The sequence below is a fragment of the Physella acuta genome, unplaced genomic scaffold (assembly GCF_028476545.2).
Source record: "Physella acuta isolate Inbredline_101_S28 unplaced genomic scaffold, ASM2847654v3 ptg002188l, whole genome shotgun sequence".
NCBI lineage: Eukaryota > Metazoa > Mollusca > Gastropoda > Physidae > Physella > Physella acuta.
In genome coordinates, this window is record NW_026733689.1 from 253,630 (window position 1) to 279,469 (window position 25,840).

At 40.0% G+C, this 25,840-nt stretch overlaps 3 protein-coding genes across 3 annotated transcripts; 1 reads left to right on the plus strand and 2 right to left on the minus strand.

Annotated features, from left to right (window-relative positions):
• Window positions 1-3,554: 3,554 nt before the first annotated feature.
• LOC131932495 (acid-sensing ion channel 1-like) lies at window positions 3,555-9,515 on the minus strand. Its single transcript, XM_059289410.1, has 7 exons — window positions 9,510-9,515; window positions 9,337-9,435; window positions 7,445-7,628; window positions 7,187-7,243; window positions 6,679-6,814; window positions 4,336-4,439; window positions 3,555-3,728 (listed from the first exon to the last, which is right to left on the minus strand). The coding sequence occupies exons 1-7, from the start codon at window positions 9,513-9,515 to the stop codon at window positions 3,556-3,558; spliced, it is 759 nt and encodes a 252-aa protein (XP_059145393.1). The 3' UTR covers window position 3,555.
• Window positions 9,516-9,555: 40 nt separating this feature from the next.
• Window positions 9,556-9,894, plus strand: LOC131932496 (ring-infected erythrocyte surface antigen-like). Its single transcript, XM_059289412.1, has one exon. It carries the CDS (start codon window positions 9,556-9,558, stop codon window positions 9,892-9,894), a length of 339 nt encoding a protein of 112 aa, XP_059145395.1.
• Window positions 9,895-9,951: 57 nt separating this feature from the next.
• On the minus strand, window positions 9,952-25,187 carry LOC131932497 (acid-sensing ion channel 5-like). The gene is made up of 7 exons (XM_059289413.1): window positions 24,896-25,187; window positions 19,664-19,675; window positions 18,833-18,915; window positions 14,045-14,143; window positions 12,218-12,403; window positions 10,565-10,777; window positions 9,952-10,165 (listed from the first exon to the last, which is right to left on the minus strand). Exons 1-7 carry the CDS (start codon window positions 25,082-25,084, stop codon window positions 9,952-9,954), a joined length of 996 nt encoding a protein of 331 aa, XP_059145396.1. The 5' UTR covers window positions 25,085-25,187.
• Between the last annotated feature and the right edge of the window lie 653 nt (window positions 25,188-25,840).

The window sequence follows — 25,840 nt, forward strand, 5'->3', positions numbered from 1 at the left end:
TCCACCTTAAAAACATCAAATTCTTCTCTCACAAAAAATTATCCAGAATTGTTCTATTGTTGCAGGGAGGTAACTCCGAATGACTATAAGATTTGTTAGAATTTTTTTTTTTCACGTGAAAACTTGGGTTGTAAGATTTGACTTGAATATATCATGCTGGGTGCTCTCCCTGTGACGGTAAGAAGGGTTGTGGGGGGGGGGGGGGGAATAATTGGTCGATGTGTTAATGGGAAGTGGGGGTAATAGTGTGGATGTGGGTGTGGTGGGAAGATGAGTGGGTATGGTGAGAGGTTGTGTGAGGGTGGGTGGTTGATGGTGGAAGATATAATTATAGCACGTATGTCTTACCTCCCCGGAAATTCTGCTGTACCGTTGGCCGTCTATTTGAATGGACGGTTGGATCTTGTGCTGGTTGTTCCAGTGTTTCAATGAAGGGGTTCACATTGTCACTCTGGCCGTCCAGACGGTATACATCCTAGCCGTCTATACGGTCCGCAATCCTGGCCGTCTAGTTGGTACCATAATAATACAGTGCTGGCCGTCTAGACGGTTTAACAATCATTACAACAGAACACAATCCTCACATTTTCCGGTTCAAGTGGACTCAGGTCAAGGTAGCGAACACAGCCTAGGATTGACCTTGAACTTGGCGTCAATTATAATGTGGACTTGTAACATTTGTAATCACGTGACCATTTGAGAACAGTTCACTGTGTGCTTCTTTTGATTGGTCAGATTTTTAAAAGTTTGTCTGACTTTAAATGTGTGACTTGAGATGTGTGACTTGCAATGTATGACTTGAAATGTATGACATCAAATGTGTGACTTGAAATGGTATGACTTGAAATGGTATGACTTGCAATGTATGACTTGCAATGTATGACTTGAAATGTATGACTTGAAATGGTATGACTTGCAATGTATGACTTGCAATGTATGACTTGCAATGTATGACTTGCAATGTATGACTTGCAATGTATGACTTGCAATGTATGACTTGAAATGTATGACTTGAAATGTATGACTTCAAATGTATGACTTCAAATGTGTGACTTCAAACGTGTGACTTCAAACGTGTAACTTTTAATGTATGACTTAAATTTAAAACTTTGAATAATTCCACCACTGTAAGCACAGTTTTGGCACTGACCTACTTAAATTATTTGAAAGTTAAAATGGATCTTGAAATAAATTGTTTTCAAATAACAAGGTGTCGTTTTGAATGTATTTACCTCCAGTGGCGTAGCGAGGTCGGGTGTCACCCGGTGCGGCACTTAATGGTGTCGCCCCCAGAGGCGTAGCGACCCTTCCCGGGGACAAACTTTCAATTTTCGATTTGCACCCCTCCCCTTCAAACTTTCGATTTGCACCCCCCCCTCAAACTTTCGATTTGCACCCCCCCCCCCCTCAAACTTTCAATTTGCACCACCCCCCTTAAATTTTTCTCTATATATTTTGTTATTTTTTGCCTTGGTGTCACCCTCCTAAATGGTGTCACCCGGTGCGGTCCGCACCCGCCGCCCCCCCCCCCCTCGCTACGCCTCTGTTTACCTCAACACAGAAACACACGCACACACGCACTTACACACACACACTGCCTGGCTGCTTACCTGTCAAAAAACACCCCCCCCCCCCCTTTTTTTGCGGTTTAAATTAATAATTTAATTGGTAAATAGTTTTTGAAGGGCCACGTGCTCTGTTGTCAAATCTAGATGTCACATCATGATGTCAATCTTGATGTGACATTGTCGCTTTATCAGTTGTTGACCTCAAACAAAATCACACACACACACGCAATATCATACACTAAAAATTATTTGAATAACATAAAAAATCAATAATTTTTTTTACAAGTTTTATTTTGTTATTGGTAAGTTTAATTTATAACTGGCAAGTTTTATTTGTTTATATATATTCAGCCGTTAATCGTTCGTTACTTTGTGAACGTAAAGGTGTATTTATCACATAGATTTGATATACTGATGTACATAACATATTGAAAGCAATATATGGACAAAATATCAGCAAGATTTACATAGGACATTGTGATCAGAAGGAAACGGAATGGGTTCAATGAGTACATGTATGTTGACAGTACAATGAGTACATGTATGATGACAGTACAATGAGTACATGTATAATGACAGTTCAATGAGTCCATGTATAATGACAGTTCAATGAGTACATGTATAATGACAGTTCAATGAGTCCATGTATAATGACAGTTCAATGAGTACATGACAGTTCAATGAGTACATGTATAATGACAGTTCAATGAGTACATGTATAATGACAGTTCAATGAGTACATGTATGATGACAGTTCAATGAGTGCATGTATGATGTAATGACAGTTCAATGAGAGGAAATATTGCACGATAAATTTGTTTTACGAAGTAACCCAAAGGGCGACAACTGTAAAAAACCTAGCCGGCCTTTAGGACGTTAGCATTTAGTGCCCTTGTTCTGGAACATTGGGTCGATCTTTGTGGGCCCGGGTATCGGCCTTTAAGGGAATTGATTTGTGGGTCGGGGTCATCGACCTTAACGGTAGTGATTCCCCCTGCTACATGTAGTATGTCAGCTTTGAGAAATGTCAGGTTGTAAAGTTAGAAATGTCAGGTTGTAAAGTTAGAAATGTCAGGTTGTAAAGTTAGAGATGGGAGGTAAGGAAGGCAAGAGAAGGGGAGAGGGAAAAAGAGTGTAACAAATCTCTCAAATGACAATTTCTAATGTTACATAAATAACGTCAGTCACGTGCAATCATATCAGTCACGTGATAGTACATCAGTCACGTGATATCACATCAGTCAGGTGAAATAACACCTGACCTTTTATGGAAAAGACATTGAGATTGTTTACACCAATCAAACGACTTCCGGTACGTATGTTTGTAAAACCTTGGCTTCATACACCGCCACTCGTTCAAATACACACACACACACAAACACATACATACACACACACACACTCATATATATATATATATATATATATATATATATATATATATATATATATATATATATATATATATATATATATATATATAAATTTCTATGCTTTGAAAAAATATTTTGAGTTGACCCACAGGCAAAGTAGCAGAAAAATAAATTTTGTAAAGGAAACCTTGTAACACAACATGGGGCTAATGATTTGAGGCTAATCAGTGAAGGAAATATAAAATCACTAATTAGCCACATGACATTAACTCACGTCAACAACAACAAAAAAACCAATCACTGCTACATACTAAAACACATGATATGACGTCATGACTTGAAGGACGTTAATAACTAGGGGACATCAGCCAGGACTTCTGGGACTTGTAGGACATGTAGGACTTGTAGGACTTCCGGTAAAAAAAATTCATAAACCTCAATCCTCAGTATCAGAACACACGCGTAAAATGACCTCAGTGAACTCTTCACGTTTAAAGTTAGATTAAATTCATGTTTTATGCTTGAAATGTATGGCTGCGTGAGGCCTTTCGTTCAATGCTGCCCAAATGTTGGTCACGTGATTGCTTTGATCTGGCCTGGCGTCGATCCCCCCCTCAGGCGTTGGCCTGGATGGCCGCCTGTACCGCGGCCTCCGTCTCCCTGTGCCGCTTGACGTGCTCGTCCAACTTCCGGCCGCGGGTGGCCAGGAGAAAGATGAGCTCCAACATCTCGGCCACCGTCACTAGACTGAAACCCATGAACAGGCCAATCTGGCCACCGATGCTCCCTGGCACGAGAGAAAAAAAATCTGGTTACATTTGATAAAAAAAAATTGGCTACACTTGATGAAAAAATCTGGCTACATTTGATGAAAAAAATCTGGCTACATTTGATGAAAAAAAATCTGGCTACATTTGATGAAACAAATTTGCTACATTTGATGAAAAAATCTGGCTACATTTGATGAATAAAACAACTTTACTTTAAATAAAAACTAATTGCCTGTTTGACCGAAGAATTCTTCAGAAAATTAGTCAGCGTGACCTGTGACCTGATGGTTCTACAGATAATCGACCAGCCGGACATCACTGGACCTTATTTTAGCATCTTCATGTCCTTACATAATCTAGTATGACCTTCATGTCACTTACATAATCTAGTTTGACCTTCATGTTACTTACATAATATAGTTTGACCTTCATGTCACTTACATAATCTAGTTTGACCTTGATGTCACTTACATAATCTAGTTTGACCTTCATCCCATTTATATTATCTAATGGTAACCTTTATATTACTTATCTAGTGATGCCCTTCATGTCACTTATCTAGTTTGACCTTCATGTCACTTATCTAGTGGTGACCTTCACCTCACTTAACTAGTTTGACCTTACCCAGCAATCCCTCCGCGGAGTAAATGGCGACTTGTCTCATGGTCGTCACGACAGGATCCGCGAAGAAAATGTGGATGTAGGCCAAGTTTTGGTCAACCTTCACGCTAGGGAAACAAAATGTGGATGTAGGCCTTGTTTTGGTCAATACGTGGTCTAGAGAAGACACAATGTGGCTGTAGGTCTAGTGAAAACACAATGTGGATGTAGGCCTTGTTTTGTTCAATAAGTAGTCTATGGAATACACAATGTTCTAAGGACAAAGAGTTTAAACACATACTTATGTTTTTTCTTTAATTCGATGAAGTGTTGAGTCTAAAGACAAAGTGTTTAAACACATACTTATGTTTTTGCTTTAATTCGATGAAGTGTTGAGTCTAAAGACAAAGTGTTTAAACACATACTTATGTTTTTGCTTTAATTCGATGAAGTGTTGAGTGTAAAGACAAAATGTTCAAACACATACTTATGTTTTTGCTTTAATTCGATGAAGTGTTGAGTGTAAAGACAAAGTGTTTAAACACAAAACACATACTTATGTTTTTGTTTTAATTCGATGAAGTGTTGAGTCTAAAGACAAAGAGTTTAAACACATACTTATGTTTTTTCTTTAATTCGATGAAGTGTTGAGTCTAAAGACAAACTGTTTAAACACATACTTATGTTTTTCTTTAATTCGATGAAGTGTTGAGTCTAAAGACAAAATGTTCAAACACATACTTATGCTTTTGTTTTAATTCGATGAAGTGTTGAGTCTAAAGACAAAGTGTTTAAACACAAAACACATACTTATGCTTTTGTTTTAATTCGATGAAGTGTTGAGTCTAAAGACAAAGTGTTTAAACACAAAACACATACTTATGTTTTTGCTTTAATTCGATGAAATGTTGAGTCTAAAGACAAAGTGTTTATACACATACTTATGTTTTTGCTTTAATTCGATGAAGTGTTGAGTGTTAAGACAAAGTGTTTAAACACATACTTATGTTTTTGCTTTAATTCGATGAAATGTTGAGTCTAAAGACAAAGTGTTTAAACACATACTTATGTTTTTGCTTTAATTCGATGAAGTGTTGAGTGTAAAGACAAAGTGTTTAAACACATACTTATGCTTTTGTTTTAATTCGATGAAGTGTTGAGTGTAAAGACAAAGTGTTTAAACACAAAACACATACTTATGTTTTTGTTTTAATTCGATGAAGTGTTGAGTCTAAAGACAAAGTGTTTAAACACAAAACACATACTTATGTTTTTGTTTTAATTCGATGAAGTGTTGAGTCTAAAGACAAAGTGTTTAAATACAAAACACATACTTATGCTTTTGTTTTAATTCGATGAAGTGTTGAGTCTAAAGACAAAGTGTTTAAACACAAAACACATACTTATGTTTTTGCTTTAATTCGATGAAATGTTGAGTCTAAAGACAAAGTGTTTATACACATACTTATGTTTTTGCTTTAATTCGATGAAGTGTTGAGTGTTAAGACAAAGTGTTTAAACACATACTTATGTTTTTGCTTTAATTCGATGAAATGTTGAGTCTAAAGACAAAGTGTTTAAACACATACTTATGTTTTTGCTTTAATTCGATGAAGTGTTGAGTCTAAAGACAAAGTGTTTAAACACATACTTATGCTTTTGTTTTAATTCGATGAAGTGTTGAGTGTAAAGACAAAGTGTTTAAACACAAAACACATACTTATGTTTTTGTTTTAATTCGATGAAGTGTTGAGTCTAAAGACAAAGTGTTTAAACACAAAACACATACTTATGTTTTTGTTTTAATTCGATGAAGTGTTGAGTCTAAAGACAAAGTGTTTAAATACAAAACACATACTTATGCTTTTGTTTTAATTCGATGAAGTGTTGAGTCTAAAGACAAAGTGTTTAAACACAAAACACATACTTATGTTTTTGTTTTAATTCGATGAAATATTGAGTGTAAAGACAAAGTGTTTAAACACATACTTATGTTTTTGCTTTAATTCGATGAAATGTTGAGTCTAAAGACAAAGTGTTTAAACACAAAACACATACTTATGTTTTTGCTTTAATACGATGAAATGTTGAGTCTAAAGACAAAGTGTTTAAACACATACGTATGTTTTGTTTTAATTCGATGAAATTTTGAGTCTAAAGACAAAGTTTTTAAACACATACTTATGTTTTTGCTTTAATGCGATGAAATGTTGAGTCTAAAGACAAAGTTTTTAAACACATACTTATGTTTTTACTTTAATTCGATGAAATGTTGAGTCTAAAGACAAAGTGTTTAAACACATACTTATGTTTTTTCTTTAATTCGATGAAATGTTGAGTCTAAAGACAAAGTGTTTAAACACATACTTATGTTTTTGTTTTAATTCGATGAAATGTTGAGTCTGTCGAAATGACGAGGTTGTCACCGAGCTCTTATAGTGTGCCTGTACACAGGGCAGAGGGCAGGGGCACTTCTTCTTGTCGGCACCACCGTAGTACTGCCCTGATACGGTGCCAGAAATAACAGGTAGAGGTCATCACAGATGTAAAAATGTGGACAGGTGTAAATATATATCGGTCAATATATATTGGTGGTCAAAAAGTGTAACAATTTATTTTTAATAAAATAACGATTTTTGTAGCTAGTTTTAGTTGTTGTAGCTTACCTCATCCTATATTAATTTCTGGCGCTTTGTAGAGCACTACCAATCACACAGTTGAAAGTTTTTATAATTAATTTCATTCCGATTGAATTAGGTACGACATATTTATAGAAAGAAGATGGTTGATGTGAAACAGACTAACGGATGCAGACACAACTGTTGTTTGACTCGGTTTGCAAAATGCTGCAGCAATAAAGGAGGCAAGTACTCACTCTGGGCTATTTCGTAGCAGTCCGTCAGGTGCTCCATCTCACAGATGCTCTCGTTACCTGGAATAGAGAGGTTAAGATGTGGATATAATATATTTACACACAAACACATACGCACACACACGCACACACACACACACAAACACACACACACACGCACGCACGCACGCATGCACACACATATACAAAGTTCCAAAAACCTGGATGTAACAAGTACCGACATCCACCGCAAAACATCCACCAGAAACATCCACCACCCACCTGGATGTAAGAAGTGACGACATCCACCGCACACCTCCACCACGAAGCTCATGAAACATTCCGTCTCGCAAGCCTCCTTGGTGTACCTGTTGAACCTGGTCAGTGGGTTCTTGAAGGACCCGCCCCCCGTGTCAACACACGTGCTCCCGCCAAAAGCTTTGTAAGGGGGAGGCAACCCGTGTTTCTGTAGAGGAAAGGGGATATAATCAACAGTTTGGTAAGGGTAGGCAACACAGGATACTGTGAAATATAAGGGAAATAATCAACAGCTTTGTAAGGTGGAGGCAACTCATGTTTCTGTAGAATATAAGGGAAATTGTTAAAAAGGGGAGGCAATCAATATAAACAATCAAACAGCTCATTATGATTTACTAGTGCTGGTCAAACATCCTGTGTTGTCTGACAGGTCATGTGTTGTGTGACAGGTCCTGTGTTGTGTGACAGGTCCTGTGTTGTGTGACAGGTCCTGTGTTGACTGACGTGTCCTGCTGTTGTTCGACGTAAGACATCCTTTGTAAATAAAAGATTCAAGATGGTGGAGTAGAGTGATTTGCTTTTTAACCTTGGCAACGGTGAGACTCACTTAGACAGATACATCTTGTTAACAAACAGATACATCTTGTTAACAAACAGATACATCTTGTTAACAATCCGTGACCCTTAAAGACCCCTTACAACCCCTAAGAACCCCTTACAACCCTTAAGGTAGATGTTTCTTAGAGGTAATTCACGAATAACGCTGAAAAACAACCACAGAATTCTTCATGTGGAAAATGATGAGTTCGGAGAGAACGAGGATGCAAAAAGTTTTGTGGGAAAGTGTAACAGTTAAATGTAGATGAATGTATGTTTTGAATGTGTATCTTAAAATAAACCGGGAGTGATCTCCCCTAAACTTTCTCGAATATTTTTATATAAAATAACAGGGGATGGGAACTCGGGCTATAGACATGATTTTTAATCCATTTTAAATACTTAAAGTTTTAAAAATAGAATAAAATCTCGTAGACAAATTAATTGCACACCAAGTGAACGCCAAATAAAAAAGCGCATAATAGTGCGCAATATTATTAGTACTTTAAAAATTTACATTAGTTTTTTGAGAAATCGGAAGTAGCGTAAATTACTACTTCCGGTCAACGGAAATTACTCAAAATTTAACAGAAGGTAGAGAATTAGATCTTTTACTTACATGTGAAATTTCATTTATCTATCTGAAATAGTACTCAAGTTATAGGCTTTTGAAAAATTCAAAGTAGAAAAAGTACCAATTCCGGTTATCGGAAATCGCTCAAAAGTTGATACGGATCTACGATTTTGATAAAATACTTATATATGAAATTTCATCAACCTAGCAGTAACGGTACTCAAGTTATCGTGTTTACACACGGACACACACACACACACACACACACACACAGACACACAGACATACGGACAAGATTGCAAAATTATGTTTTTCCGTATCAGTGAGATGCAAAACGTCGAGATTTGCAAAAATCTCGATTTTTCGATTTTTTTTTGCACGATTACAAGACTTTCTCTATACTTCGTATATACGAGAAAGTAAAAAGGCGATATGGATCTAAAATGAAAGGTGGGTGTGCGCATGCGCGAAGGAAATGAAGCGAGAGGTAGATAGCGAAAAAACAACATGGCGATATTTGGGAGTGAAGGCAATGTTCTTATGAACCAATAAAATTATGGAAATTCCAGGAACAAGGGTTGATTTTTGTTTTGAGTGTGTGCCATGAAATAGGTAGGAGAAAAAGCCTGTGACAGAAAGGCGTTGGGAAATGTGAGAAATGTGGGAAATGTGGGAAATGTGGGAAATGTGAGAAATGTGGGAAATGTGGGAAATGTGGGAAATGTGGGAAATGTGGGAAACTTACCAGACTTTTTGAGATCTCCACCTCTAATGTCGTATTGCCGGGTACTAAAAACCCGCTGGACAGTGGGAGGGGCTCCTCGTCTGGCTCATGTAGGACAATCTGTGGGAGGGTAGGGGGGGGGAGGGGGAGTGGGTGGTATCGAAACAATTATTAATAGTTTGAATCGTGTGTACCTGCATAAGAATGTGTATGTCTATTTGCGTGGTCCTTAATGAGAATATGTATGTGTATGAGAATGTGTATGAGAATGTGTATGAGAATGTGTATGAGAATGTGTATGAGAATGTGTATGAGAATGTGTATGAGAATGTGTATGAGAATGTGTATGAGAATGTGTATGAGAATGTGTATGAGCATGTGTATGAGCATGTGTATGAGCATGTGTATGAGAATGTGTATGAAAATGTGTATGAGAATGTGTATGAGTATGTGTATGAGAATGTGTATGAGAATGTGTATGAGCATGTGTATGAGCATGTGTATGAGCATGTGTATGAGAATGTGTATGAGAATGTGTATGAGAATGTCATGAGACTGTGTATGGAGTACTGTGTATGAGTATGTGTATGAGCATGTGTATGAGCCTGTGTATGAGCCAGTGTTATGAGCATGTGTCTAGACTGTGAGCATGTGTCTGAGCATGTGACTGAGCATGTGTATGACAGCCTGTGTCTGCGCATGTGTATGGAATGTGTCAGTAAACCCCCCTTCACCTCCATCCTCAATGTGATTAAAACGGAAAGGGATTTCCAACGAGGGGACGTCGAGCAGGATGGTCAAGCCTCTCATGGCGTTACTCACGGCGGTGTCCTCGGTGCTGTTGTCTGACCTGTGGTCACGTGCACGTTGGGGGGGGGGGGGTAGGAAGTGATTAGAATAGTTAATTATATAAATTAATAAACTCGTCAAAAATGCGATACACGACAAACATGGAACAACTGTTGGTGAATGTTAAATCATACATTAACAACAGACCTTTCATTTTGCAATAATTGACCAACTAATTTAACTATTTAATATCGGAGAGAATCATTGAATTGGTCTATTTATTTAGGGGGGGGGGGCTAATCACTTAATAGGAGCCAATAATTCAATCAGTCATCTTTGATCTCCTCTACCCCCCCCCCCCACCCACCTCCCATCCCCTCCCTTTTCATCTCCTATCGTCTACCCTCCCTTCTCTTTATAGCCTCATCTTTCGCCAAACCACACCTGCCCCTATCCTCACCTGTTTCTAGGTAGGTCACGGACGTTCAAGGTGCCGCATAAGCCCATCTGTGTGACCCTGAAAGACACAAATGGACACGGCGTCCAGTAGTAGTCACCCCAGGAGCAGACGGGTTGGTTTTCTGGTTTAGACATCGCTATCTTAAATCGAATCAACGAGTCACGCAGGTAGTTACCCACCAGCTCGCTGCTGCTTCGGTTGGTCGCTGCTGGTCTGGGGACAAAATAGATGTGTGTATATATATATACATATACATACATATATATATATATATACATACATACATACATATATATATATATATATATATATATATATATATATATATATATATATATATATATATATATATATATATATATATATATATATATATATATATATATACTAGCTGCATACCCGGGCTCCGCCACGGTGAATCTTTTTTAAAGTACCAACTTGGAAATAACAAAGCCAAACACAAATACAAAGACAAAAGAAAACGCAAACACAAATGCAAACGCAAAAGCAACGCAGATGCAGACGCAAATAAACAAAAACACAAACGAAAACACAAACACACACAAAAACACAAACAAAAACTCAAAGGAAAACGCTAACGCAATACGCAAACTGAAAAGAAAAAAACACAAAAAAAAACACAAACTCAAACACACACAAAACACAAATTCACAAAAAATATAATATCAAACGCTTAAGCAAACGCATCACGAAAACACAAACGAAACATAAACTCAAACGCAAACACACGCAAAACACAAACTCAAACAAAAACGCAAACACAAATACAAACACACAAAAAACACAAACGAAATATTAACAAAAATGCTTTGAATTTTTCAAAAGCTTATAACTTGAGTACTATTTCAGATAAATGAAATTTCACATGTAAGTAAAATATCTAATTCTCTGCTTTCTGTCGAATTTTGAGTAATTTCCGTTAAAAGAAATTTTTTTTCTAAAAAAAAAACGCACATAAATTTATAAAGTACTAAACACATTCCGCACTATTATACACATTTTGTTTTGCGTTCACTTGGTGTGCAATTCTTTTTTCTACGAGGTTCTATTCTATTTTTAAAAGTTCAAGTAATTTTAAATGGATTATAAATATTGTCTATATCCCGAGTTGCCATCCCCTCTTGTTTTATGTAAGAATATTCGAGAAAGATCATATATATATATATATATATATATATATATATATATATATATATATATATATATATATATATATATATATATATATATATATCAGTGGCGTAGCGAGGTCGGGTGTCACCCGGTGCGGCACTTAATGGTGTCACCCCCCCCCCAAAGGCCTTGGTGTCACCCCCTAAATGGTGTCACCCGGTGCGGTCCGCCCCCCCCCCCCGCCCCCCCCCCCCCCTCGCTACGCCTCTGATATATATATATATATATATATATATATATATAATATTAAAACGTTATATATATATATATATATATATATATATATATATATATATATATATATATATATATATATATATATATATATATATATATATATATATATATATATATATAAGTGTGTGTCACATTACGAATAAAGTCCCACTCCCAACTCCTCCACTTTCCCCCTTTCACTTTCGTAACAATACAGGATCTAATCTATATGTCGGCCCTTACTTTTGCATTTTTTTCTTGATCGGTCGGACCTGGTTCATGTAGATGCCTGTTATCTCTGTCAGCTCAGCCAGATAGAATGCCGTCAGGTCATCTTTTAGACCTTTGACCTCATTTCGGTTCATGATGTTCTGGTCACAGAAGGTCACCGACGGGAAGTCATTCTCTGTGACGTAACTGATGTCCACGCTGTCAATCAAAGTATACATGCTTTATTTTATGCTTTATTTCATGCTTTAACGGGTAGCTTAAATACACTTGAACCAAATCCACAATGCACACTTTAAACACATCTTTAAACAGCAGTTTAAACCAGTAGTGGATTAAGGGGAGGGGGGGGGGCTGAGAGGGCTGCAGTCAGGGGCCCCGATCTTTAGGGCCCCCCCCCCTACATGTTTGAATGTTAAAATCACAAACTTAAATCAATTTTTTTTCAAAATATCAAACACGTGGACACGCTTGAGTATAAATACCACCTCTCATCACCACCTACCCAGACATTGTTTAAATAAAACCGAAGCTCCCATGACCAGCGTTCGCTAATGGCAATATAATAACTTGATTTTAGCGTTAAACAGCACAAACAGCAGCCGAATTGTGACAAATGATTAACCCATCGTTAAAAAAAACCGAGCAATTTGGTGTTTTTTTCGTCAGATCGCATCAGATCGCGTCAGATCGCGTCAGATTGCATCAGATCGCGTAACGCGCTGGTAACAAAAATGTAAAAATAATACAGGATCAACACCGTGAACTAGTTCTCACTCGCAAGCATTCAGACAACGTGCATCACTGGCTTATACTAGCGATCAATGAGCACATTCCTGACCGTATTTAAATTGTGTTAAAATGACAAAACATTTCTTTTACCAAAGGCAAAAATTATGAGTTGTTCCTCGTGAAAAAATTCAAAACTCCCCGCCCTTCTAATTTTAACACCAGCTGTCGTAGCTTTCTGCTTTGAAACTGTTTACAAAAAGCGACGACGCTCCCTAAAACATTATACAGTTTATTTCTGGTATACAATTCGGTTGATTATTTAATTAACAAACACTGAATCTTAACAAAACAACTAGGAAAATATGTTTTACTTCAACATGTAGCTGTATGAGTGATACGTCTAATGGCTTACAAATGGCGCTTTGATCTAAACGTAATAGAGAAAATGTGTAGACCTACTGGTCCGGCTATTTTTACCGCACGTAATCCCTACATTTTTAAAAGGTAGTAAGTAACCATGTTTTGAATGTAGTTATTTGAAGTGAAAGGTGGGTTAGTATCGACATGCCGGACGACGTGACGGACGATATGCCGGACGACGTGACGGACGACATGCCGGACGACATGACGGACGACGTGACGGACGACATGCCGGACGACATGACGGACGACATGACGGACGACATGCCGGACGACATGACAGACGACATGCCGGATGACATGCCGGACAACATGACGGACGACATGCCGGACGACGTGACGGACGACATGCCGGACGACATGACGGACGACATGCCGGATGACATGCCGGACAACATGACGGACGACATGCCGGACGACATGACGGACGACATGACGGACGACATGACGGACGACATGACGGACGACATGCCGGACGACATGACAGACGACGTGACGGACGGCATGACGGACGGCATGACGGATAACATGACGGACGACATGCCGGACGACATGCCGGACGACATGCCGGACCACATGCCGGACGACATGACGGACGACGTGACGGACGACATGACGGACGTCATGCCGGACGACGTGACGGACGACATGACAGCGGACATGACGGATGACATCGTGCAATGAACGCACCTGGTGACAGTGGGATAGTTGTAGTAGTCTGACATCTGCCAGTAGATGACTGTACCCAGGAACAAGGCCATCACACATACAACAAACATCCAGAATATACTGAAAGTTAAAACAACTTAGCTCATGAAAACAATTCACTTGAATAATTAATGGTCTGTGATGCTCAAATGGAAGGGGACACAATCGACACAAACTTAATGGTAATATTTATTTTACACAATTATTTCCCTTGCAATAATTTTAAAAATCAAAGGGCTTCAAATATAGAAGCCCTAACAAGCATATAAAAACGAAATAAATTTGCTCAGATGTTTGCTCTCAGAGACTAAAATAAATAAACATTTTGTCACCATCAAATTTCTTGCATGCTGACAGATGAGGTCAAATGTCAAGACTTTTTTCTGATCGGCAATTTGGTTTTAATTCATTAACATAGAAAAAAGAACACCTAGTAACGCGATTAAATAACATACACAGTTGGGGGTGGGGGGGGGGGGGGGGTGGCGTGTTGACGTTGAGAGGAGGATGAAAGTTAAAAGGTTATGATGGTTACAAATTGTAATAAAAAAATTGATAATAATTAAAATTGATAGTACTAATTGAAACAAAAAACTTGATGATGATAAAAATTGATGATGGTAAAATGATGATAATAAAAAAACTGTTAATAATAAAAAAAACTGATGATAATAAAAATTAACAATAATAAAAATTGATGATAATAAAAAAGGATCGACTACCCAAGGTTAACCAGGCTCTGTAAATATTTGACAAAACGACGTGTGATTTTTTTTTGGGGGGGGGGGGGGTGAAGAGGGGGGGGACGTTAAAGAAACGTGACACTGTTTATGGATGACGTCACACACATACATATATATCTATATGTGTGTGTGTTTGTGTGTGCGTCTGTGTGTTTATGTGTGTCATGTATCACGTGATTAAAACCACATTTGCAGATTAAACTCTACCAGCTTGGTTGACCACGCCCAAAAAAACCCAGCCCATCTGTGAATGAGAAGAGTTTAATCTCCTAAAACTGAAAAGCAATTTAATCGACGCAATCAAATACAATCCATTACGGCTCGCTTCCCGCTGTGTTCCCGGATGTGACGTCAGGTCACGCGCGTCGGTTTTTATTTCCTGCCGATTTTGATTTGAAACGTTGCCTAGCTCATTCATTAAAGATAGAATTTAATGGGGCCCTCAATTTACATTTGGTTTCATGTACTTAGTTCTTGTAGAATAAAACCTGGAGCTAAACTAAACTGTTGACGATTGGGACGCAGGGGGAGGGAGATGGAGGGGGGGGGGGGGAATAAAAGGTTGTCACGTGATGTCCTATTTCAAGAACAGCCGCCAGTAATGACTAGGTATTACGCAAATGAGTCGTCTGCTGTGAATCTTGCTGTTGCTTGCAGTTTGGTGCTCCAGTGTAAGGTTCAGATATCAGTAGGACACACTAGCAGTTAGACGTCAGACAGACACCAGCTGAGGTAGCCAGAGACATGTAGCCACAGACATGTAGCCAGTGGTAGCAAGAGACATGTAGCCACAGACATGTAGCCACAGACATATAGCCGGAGACATGTAGCCACAGACATGTAGCCACAGACATGTAGCAAGAGACATGTAGCAAGAGACATGTAGCCACAGACATGTAGCCACAGACATGTAGCCACAGACATGTAGCCACAGACATGTAGCCACAGACATGTAGCCACAGACATGTAGCAACAGACATATAGACACAAACATGTAGCCATTGACATGTAGCCATTGACATGTAGCCACAGACCTGTAGCCACAGACATGTAGCAACAGACATATAGACACAAACATGTAGCCATTGACATGTAGCCATTGACATGTAGCCACAGACCTGTAGCCACAGACATGTAGCAACAGACATATAGACACAAACATGTAGCCATTGACATGTAGCCATTGACATGTAGCCACAGACCTGTAGCCACAGACATGTAGCCAGAGACATGTAGCCACATACATGTAGCCACAGACATGTAGCCACAGACATGTAGCAACAGACATATAGACACAAACATGTAGCCATTGACATGTAGCCATTGACATGTAGCCACAGACCTGTAGCCACAGACATGTAGCAACAGACATATAGACACAAACATGTAGCCATTGACATGTAGCCATTGACATGTAGCCACAGACCTGTAGCCACAGACATGTAGCAACAGACATATAGACACAAACATGTAGCCATTGACATGTAGCCATTGACATGTAGCCACAGACCTGTAGCCACAGACATGTAGCCAGAGACATGTAGCCACATACATGTAGCCACAGACATGTAGCCATTGATATGTAGCCACAGACATGTAGCCATTGACATGTAGCCATTGACATGTAGCCATTGACATGTAGCCACAGACATGAAGCCACAGACATGTAGTCACAGACATGTAGCCAGAGACATGTAGCCAGAGACATGTAGCCATTGACATGTAGCCAGTGGTAGCAAGAGACATGTAACAACAGACATATAGCCGGAGACATGTAGCCACAGACATGTAGCCACAGACATGTAGCCAGTGGTAGCAAGAGACATGTAGCCACAGACATGTAGCCAGTGGTAGCAAGAGACATGTAGCCACAGACATGTAGCCAGTGGTAGCAAGAGACATGTAACAACAGACATATAGCCGGAGACATGTAGCCGGAGACATGTAGCCACAGACATGTAGCCACAGACATGTAGCCACAGACATGTAGCCAGTGGTAGCAAGAGACATGTAGCCACAGACATGTAGCCAGACATGTAGCCACAGACATGTAACCAGTGGTAGCAAGAGACATGTAGCCACAGACATGTAGCCAGACATGTAGCCACAGACATGTAGCCAGTGGTAGCAAGAGACATGTAGCAACAGACATGTAGCCGGAGACATGTAGCCAGAGACATGTAGCCAGAGGTAGCCACCACCTGGTAGCCTACAACTAAGCCTGGCCTCAAAGACGAGAAGATTTGTTTAGAGACAAGGACAACCAACAACACGAAGGTTAAACATAGACCGGACATAATTCAGTGTCAGACAGTCTACTGACCTCAACTGACCAACACTGACCAACAAACTTTCCTAAATGTAATTAACCATTCCTACTTCCTATTCCATTTCTCTCCCTGGAGGAACCAAAGATCACGATCTTCGACTACTTTGTTTTTATTACATGCCATGCGAATCTAACCGCCCCCTCCACCTTTTTTTTCATTAAAAAAGATTTTCTATTTGACTTGCACCACCCTCTTTCCTCCCCCCCCCCCCCGTGGGTCCCGTCCCAGCGCCTGTCTGGTGGTGTCATTTAATTGTCCCTATGGGGTTGGGCCCCATCCATCGTGTTACCATCTCATATTTCTTACTTCCAGTGTACGTGTCTGTGTATGTACATCCCACGCAGTTTTACAATTTGGTTCGGTCGATGTACTTGTGTGAAGTGTCTTAAAGACGTTCTGCATACATATCCAACGTAGTTAAATACTTTGGTTTGGCAGTTGTGTTGAGTGTCTTAAAGACTTGTCTATGAAGCTCTGGAACCTGTGTGCTGCTGTTCGTGTTACCCCCACCCCCAAAGACATGGAAGGTAACCCATTATACCACACCACACAAAACATTGACCGCTCAAAAATCAATATGTGATATGTTCAGAGCAAGTGGCTAGCAAGATTTTGAGACAACTTTGTTCTACCCATCAGATTTGTCTACCCAGGGGAGGTAACAAAACCCGTTTTGTGACCTGCAGTTGTCTGTACCTAAGTGTAAACGTCGGTCCTAGCGCAGGGGAGATAATCTCGGCCCCATCTATTCTTCTACATAACAGTGAGTGACGGCCCCTTGAGGAATACTTTGGCGTGGTAACAAATGTTTAGGTGGGGCTGGAAGAAACAATTTACCACAGTGGTACGGGGCGCCACTGACAATGGCAGTGCTAAGGGGCGCCACTAACAATGGCAGTGCTAAGGGGCGACATTAATAATGGCAGTGCTATGGGGCGCCACTAATAATGGCAGTGCTAAGGGGCGCCACTAATAATGGCAGTGCTAAGGGGCGCCACTAATAATGGCAGTGCTAAGGGGCGCCACTAATAATGGCAGTGCTAAGGGGCGCCACTAACAATGGCAGTGCTAAGGGGCGCCACTAATAATGGCAATGCTAAGGGGCGCCACTAAATACCACAGTGCTATGGGGCGCTACTAAATACCACAGTGCTATGGGGCGCCACTAAATACCACAGTACTATGGGGCGCCACTGACAATGGCAGTGCTAAGGGGCGCCACTAAATACCACAGTACTATGGGGCGCCACTAACAATGGCAGTGCTAAGGGGCGCCACTAAATACCACAGTACTATGGGGCGCCATTAACAATGGCAGTGCTAAGGGCGCCACTAACAATGGCAGTGCTAAGGGGCGCCAACTAAAAACCACAGTGCTATGTGTAGCCACTAACAACGACAGTGGTAAGGGGCGCCATTAAATATAAATGGTGAAAATAACACAAATATAGTAAGTCATACAGCTAGTTATGTTAGGAAGGATATTTTTTTAAACAGCAAGAATTTTTTTTTAATAAAAAAATTAATTGATATGAAACCTTAATATTAATGTGAACAAAAATGTCTATTTCAGCTATATTTAATGGTATAGATTGTTTAGTGAGTCTCTACAGGTCAGTAAAGTGTCGATTGTCTACCCTAGCGTTATATTCTGTGTGAGATGGGAAATAACTTGTGTTATTTGATTAAACACCTACTGTCGTCCTCGGTACAGCTCCGACCCCACGATGGACGGGACGCCATGCATGGTTGAGTTCTGGGCATAGTAGACTAGCAGATCCTGGGGGTAGAGAACATCATGATGTCAGAACATACATGGTGAAACATCGTGATGTCAAAACATACATGGTAAAACATCGTGATGTCAAGAGATACATGGTAGGATCATCGTGATGTCAGAACATACATGGTAAAACATCATGATGTCAAAACATACATGGTAAAACATCGTGATGTCAAGAGATACATGGTAGGATCATCGTGATGTCAGAACATACATGGTAAAACATCATGATGTCAGTACATACACAACAGGAACATCACGATGTCAATAGCAACCAATTTAACAATACAAGATGTTTGTGAGAGCCGTAGAAATTGATGGCGAATTGACATGTAGTTATAAAACAATGGACTTTATTTAAATTATATCTTGCCCTTTCCTTGCAAATGATCAAATTGTATTGCCATTTGTGTTACAAACTTTATTGAAAAGGACTCAAAGTGCGATGTTCATTAAAAGGTAACTATTTAATACTTTTAAGTTTAAATTTAATATTATTTATTTATAATTTATTACATTATAAAAATGTAATATTTATAGTATTCTATTCTAAAAAGATATGTATATAATACATATAAAATTATATATATATATATATATATATATATATATATATATATATATATATATATATATATATATATATATATATATATATGCGCCTCGACTGTTAAGATCATGCTTTTAAATTTAAAAAGTATAAGAAGTAGGAAAAAAATAAATAGAAAAATGCATGCGTTCTTACTCGGTTCGTTAACTGTGGACGGTCAAAAATAAAATTAAAATAAAATCTTTTTTTTTTCAAGCTTTTGGAAAATTCTTATTTTTGTCTGTCTCTCAAATTAATCACTAAAAAGGTACTAAATGGCTAAATTACATAAAAAAAAGGTTTAAAAAAAGCAATAAATGTGACACTTTGGTTGGCGTGTAGTGCTAGCAGTATAGAATGAGCTTAAGAAACACAACATGCGACTGTGTGAGAAAGTTAAAGGCCATAGCTTAAAGCTTGGGTGTCCATATGCGGCCATACAATATGTGGCCATGCTATATGCGACCCTACAATATGCGACCCTACAATATGTGGCCCTACATTATATGGCCCTACAATATGTGGCCCTACAGTATATTTAGTCTCGGACAGAGGGCAAAATAATGTATCAAACAAACGCATTCAGTTATATGTGGGCTACAGCCTAAAGCAACATTCTTTATGGGTGTCGTTTTTCTTTAAGGTGAAGAGGTAACTATCCTTGATTACCTATCTATTTTCATACCATGCTTACAATTATCATGCATATAATTAATTAAAAATTACCTTTTAAAAAATTATAATTTAAAAAAAGGGAAGTAATTTGCTTGGCTTAATGTACAATGTTGTAGAATAGTCACATCGTACGTTTAGGGGTTGCGGAGATTAAAGTGATTCAAGCACTTATAATACTGCCAAAAAATGTGCAGAATAGAGAAGTGTGGAAACAATTAGTGAATTTTCCGATTGTTTAATTAATTAAACTCATGCGTCTAAAAATAAAATTAACTCCAAACCATCATTTGAATTAAAATAAGAAAAAAATGGCGTGCAAAAAACAAGAAAAATGGAAGCGAAGAAATGAGCTTTAAAATGCAATCTATTAATAGCTACAACTGTCAAACGTGTCCCACCTTGAGGGTAAACCCGAGGGAGCAGAAAACGAATATGGCGTGTTTAAAAACTTCAACTCAACTCAGACATAATCGCGAAACAAATATTTTTTTTAAAATAAGGATTCTGCCACACTAGTTAATCACCGATTATATATATGTATATATATAAAAATATAAATATATATATATATATATATATATATATATATATATATATATATATATATATATATATATATATATATATATATATATATATATATATTCTACTATGTCAGTTTAAATATACATCAAATAGATTGTTAATGATTCATCAATTTTTTAAAACTTTAACTGTTTCTAATCCATTGTTTGCTTTAAGCCTTGACATACAGACAGATGATGCATGAAATACCAAATAAGAAAAGAAAGTAGTGTTTGAACATTGAATCATTGAGCAAAGTTTCATCAATACAAATACAAGCCATTGAAATATTGAAATTACATAAAGAGAAAAAACGTATGTAAGTTAGCCATATTGAAATCTTTATGTTAGCCGTATTGAAATAAGTTAGCCATGTAGAAATCTATAAGTTAGCCAAGTCAAGTTAAAATCTATAAGTTAGCCTTGTTGAAATCTATAAGTTAGACATATTAAAATATATAAGTTAGCCATATTGAAATCTATAAGAAAGTCTACCCACCCCCCCCCCCCCCCCCCCAACGAAATGGAATTTATATAGGAAATATATTTACTTTTAACAGTGTCGTCCGCCATCCCCGGAAATTTTAGTCCCCCCCCCCCCCCGAAAATTTCAAGTGCCCCCCCCCCACCCCCCGGAGAAAAAAGTCTGGAAGAAACACTGAGTGTCAGCTGTCTATACCTCAGGCCGTGTCTACAACCAGCTGATCTAGCTGTTAATTACTTAAGTTTCAGATACTAATTATGTAAATAAAAATATCTTAATGTAAATTGTACTATTTTAAGATTCGGAATATCAAAAGTAATATGACCCACACGACCTCTATGACCCACACGACCCCTATGACCCACACGACCCCTATGACCCACACGACCCCTATGACCCACACGACCCCTATGACCCACACGACCCCTATGACCCACACGACCCCTATGACCCACACGACCCCTATGACCCGCCGACAACTTCCGCTCCACCAAGCGGCACCTACGACTTCCGGCAACCCCCCCCCCCCCCCTCTCACGCCAAACGATTGCCAGGCCTATCGGCCGTGAACTACTATCGGCCGTGAACTACTATCGGCCGTGAACTACTATCGGCCGTGAACTACTATCGGCCGTGAACTACTATCGGCCGTGAACTACTATCGGCCGTGAACTACTATCGGCCGTGAACTACTATCGGCCGTGAACTACTATCGGCCGTGGACTACCATCGGCCGTGAACTACTATCGGCCGTGAACTACTATCGGCCGTGAACTACTATCGGCCGTGAACTACTATCGGCCGTGAACTACTATCGGCAACATTTGTGTACGTCGCTCCGTCTACCTTTCTCTCCTCCCAGTAGAAGAGAGGTGACCCCTTTCTCTTGTTCGACCAAAAGGAAAGTTACCGACCCCTTTACCATAAAGTTACCGACCCCTTTACCATAAGGTTGTAGACCCCTTCTCTCCGTCTACCAATAGAAGGTTGCCGACCCTCTTTCTAAGGTCAAAGGTCTACCCATCTTACGTGACAGTTAATCACGGATGTGACAGGAATGACCTTTGTTGTCACGAAATTAGAGAGTGATGTCATTTTCTACTGGTCGTTTTTTTTTAAAATTAACTAGGTGTTAATTTGACCGGGTGGGGGAGGGGGGGGGGACAAGAGTGGGACCCCGGATAACAGTCATTTCATTAATATGTAAATGATGAGATCACGTGACTGGCTGCTGGGGGATATCGCGTGTCTGATTGGTCGGCTATAAAAATTTGTCCTTGAACTTGGTTTATTTATATGAGAAAAACCGATCCCGCCATATCTAATTATCAGCGGCTATGAATGAAAATGGACAGCTTTTCTTTATCGAGTTAACCAGACACAGCAACACGTCAAGTCAAGGTCGTTGGCGGTAACCAAGGTCAGCAGGGACCCACGTGATCTTCCCTTTCTATGACAATAGTCCATATTAGTTCATATGGACCCCGTAGATTTGGACATACATCAAAGGGGAACAACTCCAATGTTGTGGTACACTTCCCATAAGGGAGGTAACCGGCCCTGGACCACCGTGGGTAATATATCGTCTGACGTGGGCCTTGTGGTCTAATGGAGATGGATGGAGTGGGGGTGGGAGGGGGGGGGGCAGGCTTTGGGATTCTTGAACATAGTGGCCCGCGGGTCTGTTGTTAGAAGTGCCGGTCATGTGATAGGGTCTGTGTACCACGTGATACTTCTTGATTGTCACGTGGTGATGTAGGTCTGTTTACAACGTGATTTATTGTTTGTGTGTACCATGTGATACTGTGTGTGTACCACGTGATGATGCTCGTCACGTGGTGATGTTTGTGCCACGTGATTATGTGTGTACATTGTGGCGATGTTAGTGTGTACCGCGTGGCATTGTTTGTGTACCACGTGATACTCTTTGTGCAGCACGTGCTTTTTTTTATGTCCATCACGTGATGAGGTATGTGTACCACGTGATGCGGTGGTTACCATTTCTCCACTCTTGTCCTTAATAGTTGGGAATAAAAACCAGTTCTAAATGTAAATGTTTTTTCATCCCGGCCCTATTGGGACGAGGGGGGGGGGGGGGGGTAACCTCCCGAGGGACGGGCCGCCATGATTGATTAACCACGCAGGGGCGGCAGCTTGGGACCCCCGGGGAACTGAGCTAAACTTTGACGGTCTCCTCACAAAGCTCCAGCTTAGCTGCACTAGTCTTTTCCCTAAACTCCTCATTAGAGTAAAAGTGTTTGTCTTTTTTATTAAGCTCAAGCTAATCTGGACTTTGGTCTCTAAGCTCTAGATAGGAGCTAAAATTTATGATAGTCTGCACAGTGAGGAATAATTGAAACGGAAGTTGTATTTTTCACTCTTCTCACAGTTACCCCACCCCCCTCCCCCCCGTCGGTAGATGATGACGCAATCAACAAAACGTGTCTGTGATTGGTTGGTTGAGGCAGTCTATTATCGCCATTTTTGTACATGTCACAGAAGCTAACATAACGTTTTCCCAACCAGTTGATAAGTGGGGCAACAGGCAGTATAACATATGGTCGACCACCCTCCCCCCCCCCACCCCGCAACAGGCAGTATAACATATGGTCGACCCCCCCACCCCCACCCCCTTAAGTTTTTAAGTTTGCTCAACTGTAATGACGTTGCCACCCCATTTTTTTGTCAACGCCTCATCCCCCCCCCAACTTTGGTCTGTTCTCTACCTAACGTTGATCAACCCCCCCCCCCCACCCCCGACGCTAGTGAACTCAACTGCTCCTTCAAAAGAGCACACAAGACACGCATCAAGTAAATAAACACAGCGTGTTGTGTGTCACCGGCGTCAAACCAACCAGTTCAGTTTTACACGGCTAGAATTTATGAAACACACACACACACACACACACACTCACACACACCAAACGTCCAAATTAACTACTTTTAAACCCCCATATTGACCTAAATGACCTACCTTCACCGTCCCCCCATATTGACCTAAATGACCAGATGACCTACCTTTACCCCCCACCCCATATTGACCTAAATTACCAGATGACCTACCTTCACCGCCCCCCATATTGACCTAAATGACCAGATGACCTACCTTTAACCCCCATATTGACCTAAATGTCTAGATGACCTACCTTTACCCCCACCCCATATTGACCTAAATGACCAGATGACCTACCTTCACCTACCCCCCCCCCCCATATTGACCTAAATGACCAGATGACCTACCTTTACCCCCCACCCCATATTGACCTAAATTACCAGATGACCTACCTTCACCGCCCCCCATATTGACCTAAATGACCAGATGACCTACCTTTACCCCCACCCCATATTGACCTAAATGACCAGATGACCTACCTTTAACCCCCATATTGACCTAAATGACCAGATGACCTACATTTAACCCCCATATTGACCTAAATGACCAGATGACCTACCTTTAACCCCCATATTGACCTAAATGACCAGATGACCTACCTTTGACCCCCATATTGACCTAAATGTCTAGATGACCTACCTTCCCCACCCCCATATTGACCTAAATGTCTAGATGACCTACCTTCCCCCCCCCCCATATTGACCTAAATGACCAGATGACCTACCTTCCCCCCCCCCCCCCCCATATTGACCTAAATGACCAGATGACCTACCTTTACCGGCTCCTCGTCATCGTTATCAGCCTCGTATATTTTCTTCTTCTCGTGAGCCGGACTGTTGTTGGCCACAACCACCGACGCCGGTCGACTTCCGGCTTCCTGGGAGTCCGGATTGAGGGCCTCCCGCTCGTCCATTGTGCTCAGCGGGTAGTTGTTTTCCGGTTTAATCTGCTTCCGGGTCATGGTAGTAGGAAGTTCAAAGACAATTGTTTTAGGCGAATTTGACGTCACCCTTCTTACGTCAGCAGTTCACATGACGTCATAATTACGTCACATTGGTTTCACTGGATTGATCCGATGTGGTCTAGGAGCTTCTAGAATAAAATAAAAAAATGACAAACGTTGTACAATAGGTGCCTCCATCTTGACCCGCGCATGCGTAAAGCAAAAAAAAAAATGTAATTGTAATCACAGCTGCTGTCTACTTAAAAACGTACACTCAATGCATTACAGAAGTGATAAATCATCCAGAAATGGTATGTTGTCAGAAAGCATTGCTTATAGTTTAGGTACTTTGAATAGGTGCTAACTTGGGTACTTTACTATTCCCAGCAGCATACACAGGGCTTTTCTAGAAACTTCCTAAAAGTTGAACTATAACCCCTCCCAACGCACCTTACCAAACCCTTACCAAACCCTTACCAAAACCTTACCAAACCCTTACCAAACCCTTGCCTAACCCTTACCAAACCCTACCAAACCCTTACCAAACCCTAGATGAAATGACCAGAACACAAAACGATGGTTCTCAATTCATACCCGCTGACCCCATATCTACCCTTTATTAATCTGAAACTATTTACACCTTCATTTGAACGTCACCCCCAATCGTATATCAACCCCCACTGGATCAATAGTGACTCAATAATGGTCCCACATTAGTCCCCAATGACCCCTCTACTGATCCCACCCCCAATGACCCCTCGACTGGCCCCACCC

Coding starts and splice junctions, on each gene's coding strand:
- LOC131932495 (XM_059289410.1), bottom strand. Junction 6,815..7,186: donor CTGCTACGAAATAGCCCAGA/GTGAGTACTTGC, acceptor GCACCGTATCAG/GGCAGTACTACGGTGGTGCC. Junction 4,440..6,678: donor GAATTAAAACAAAAACATAA/GTATGTGTTTAA, acceptor TTGTTTCCCTAG/CGTGAAGGTTGACCAAAACT.
- LOC131932496 (XM_059289412.1), top strand. CDS start 9,556: ATGTATGTGTATGAGAATGTGTATGAGAATGTGTATGAGAATGTGTAT.
- LOC131932497 (XM_059289413.1), bottom strand. CDS start 25,084: ATGACCCGGAAGCAGATTAAACCGGAAAACAACTACCCGCTGAGCACA. Junction 14,144..18,832: donor GAGCTGTACCGAGGACGACA/GTAGGTGTTTAA, acceptor TTTAACTTTCAG/TATATTCTGGATGTTTGTTG. Junction 10,166..10,564: donor CGTGACCTACCTAGAAACAG/GTGAGGATAGGG, acceptor ACGTGACCACAG/GTCAGACAACAGCACCGAGG.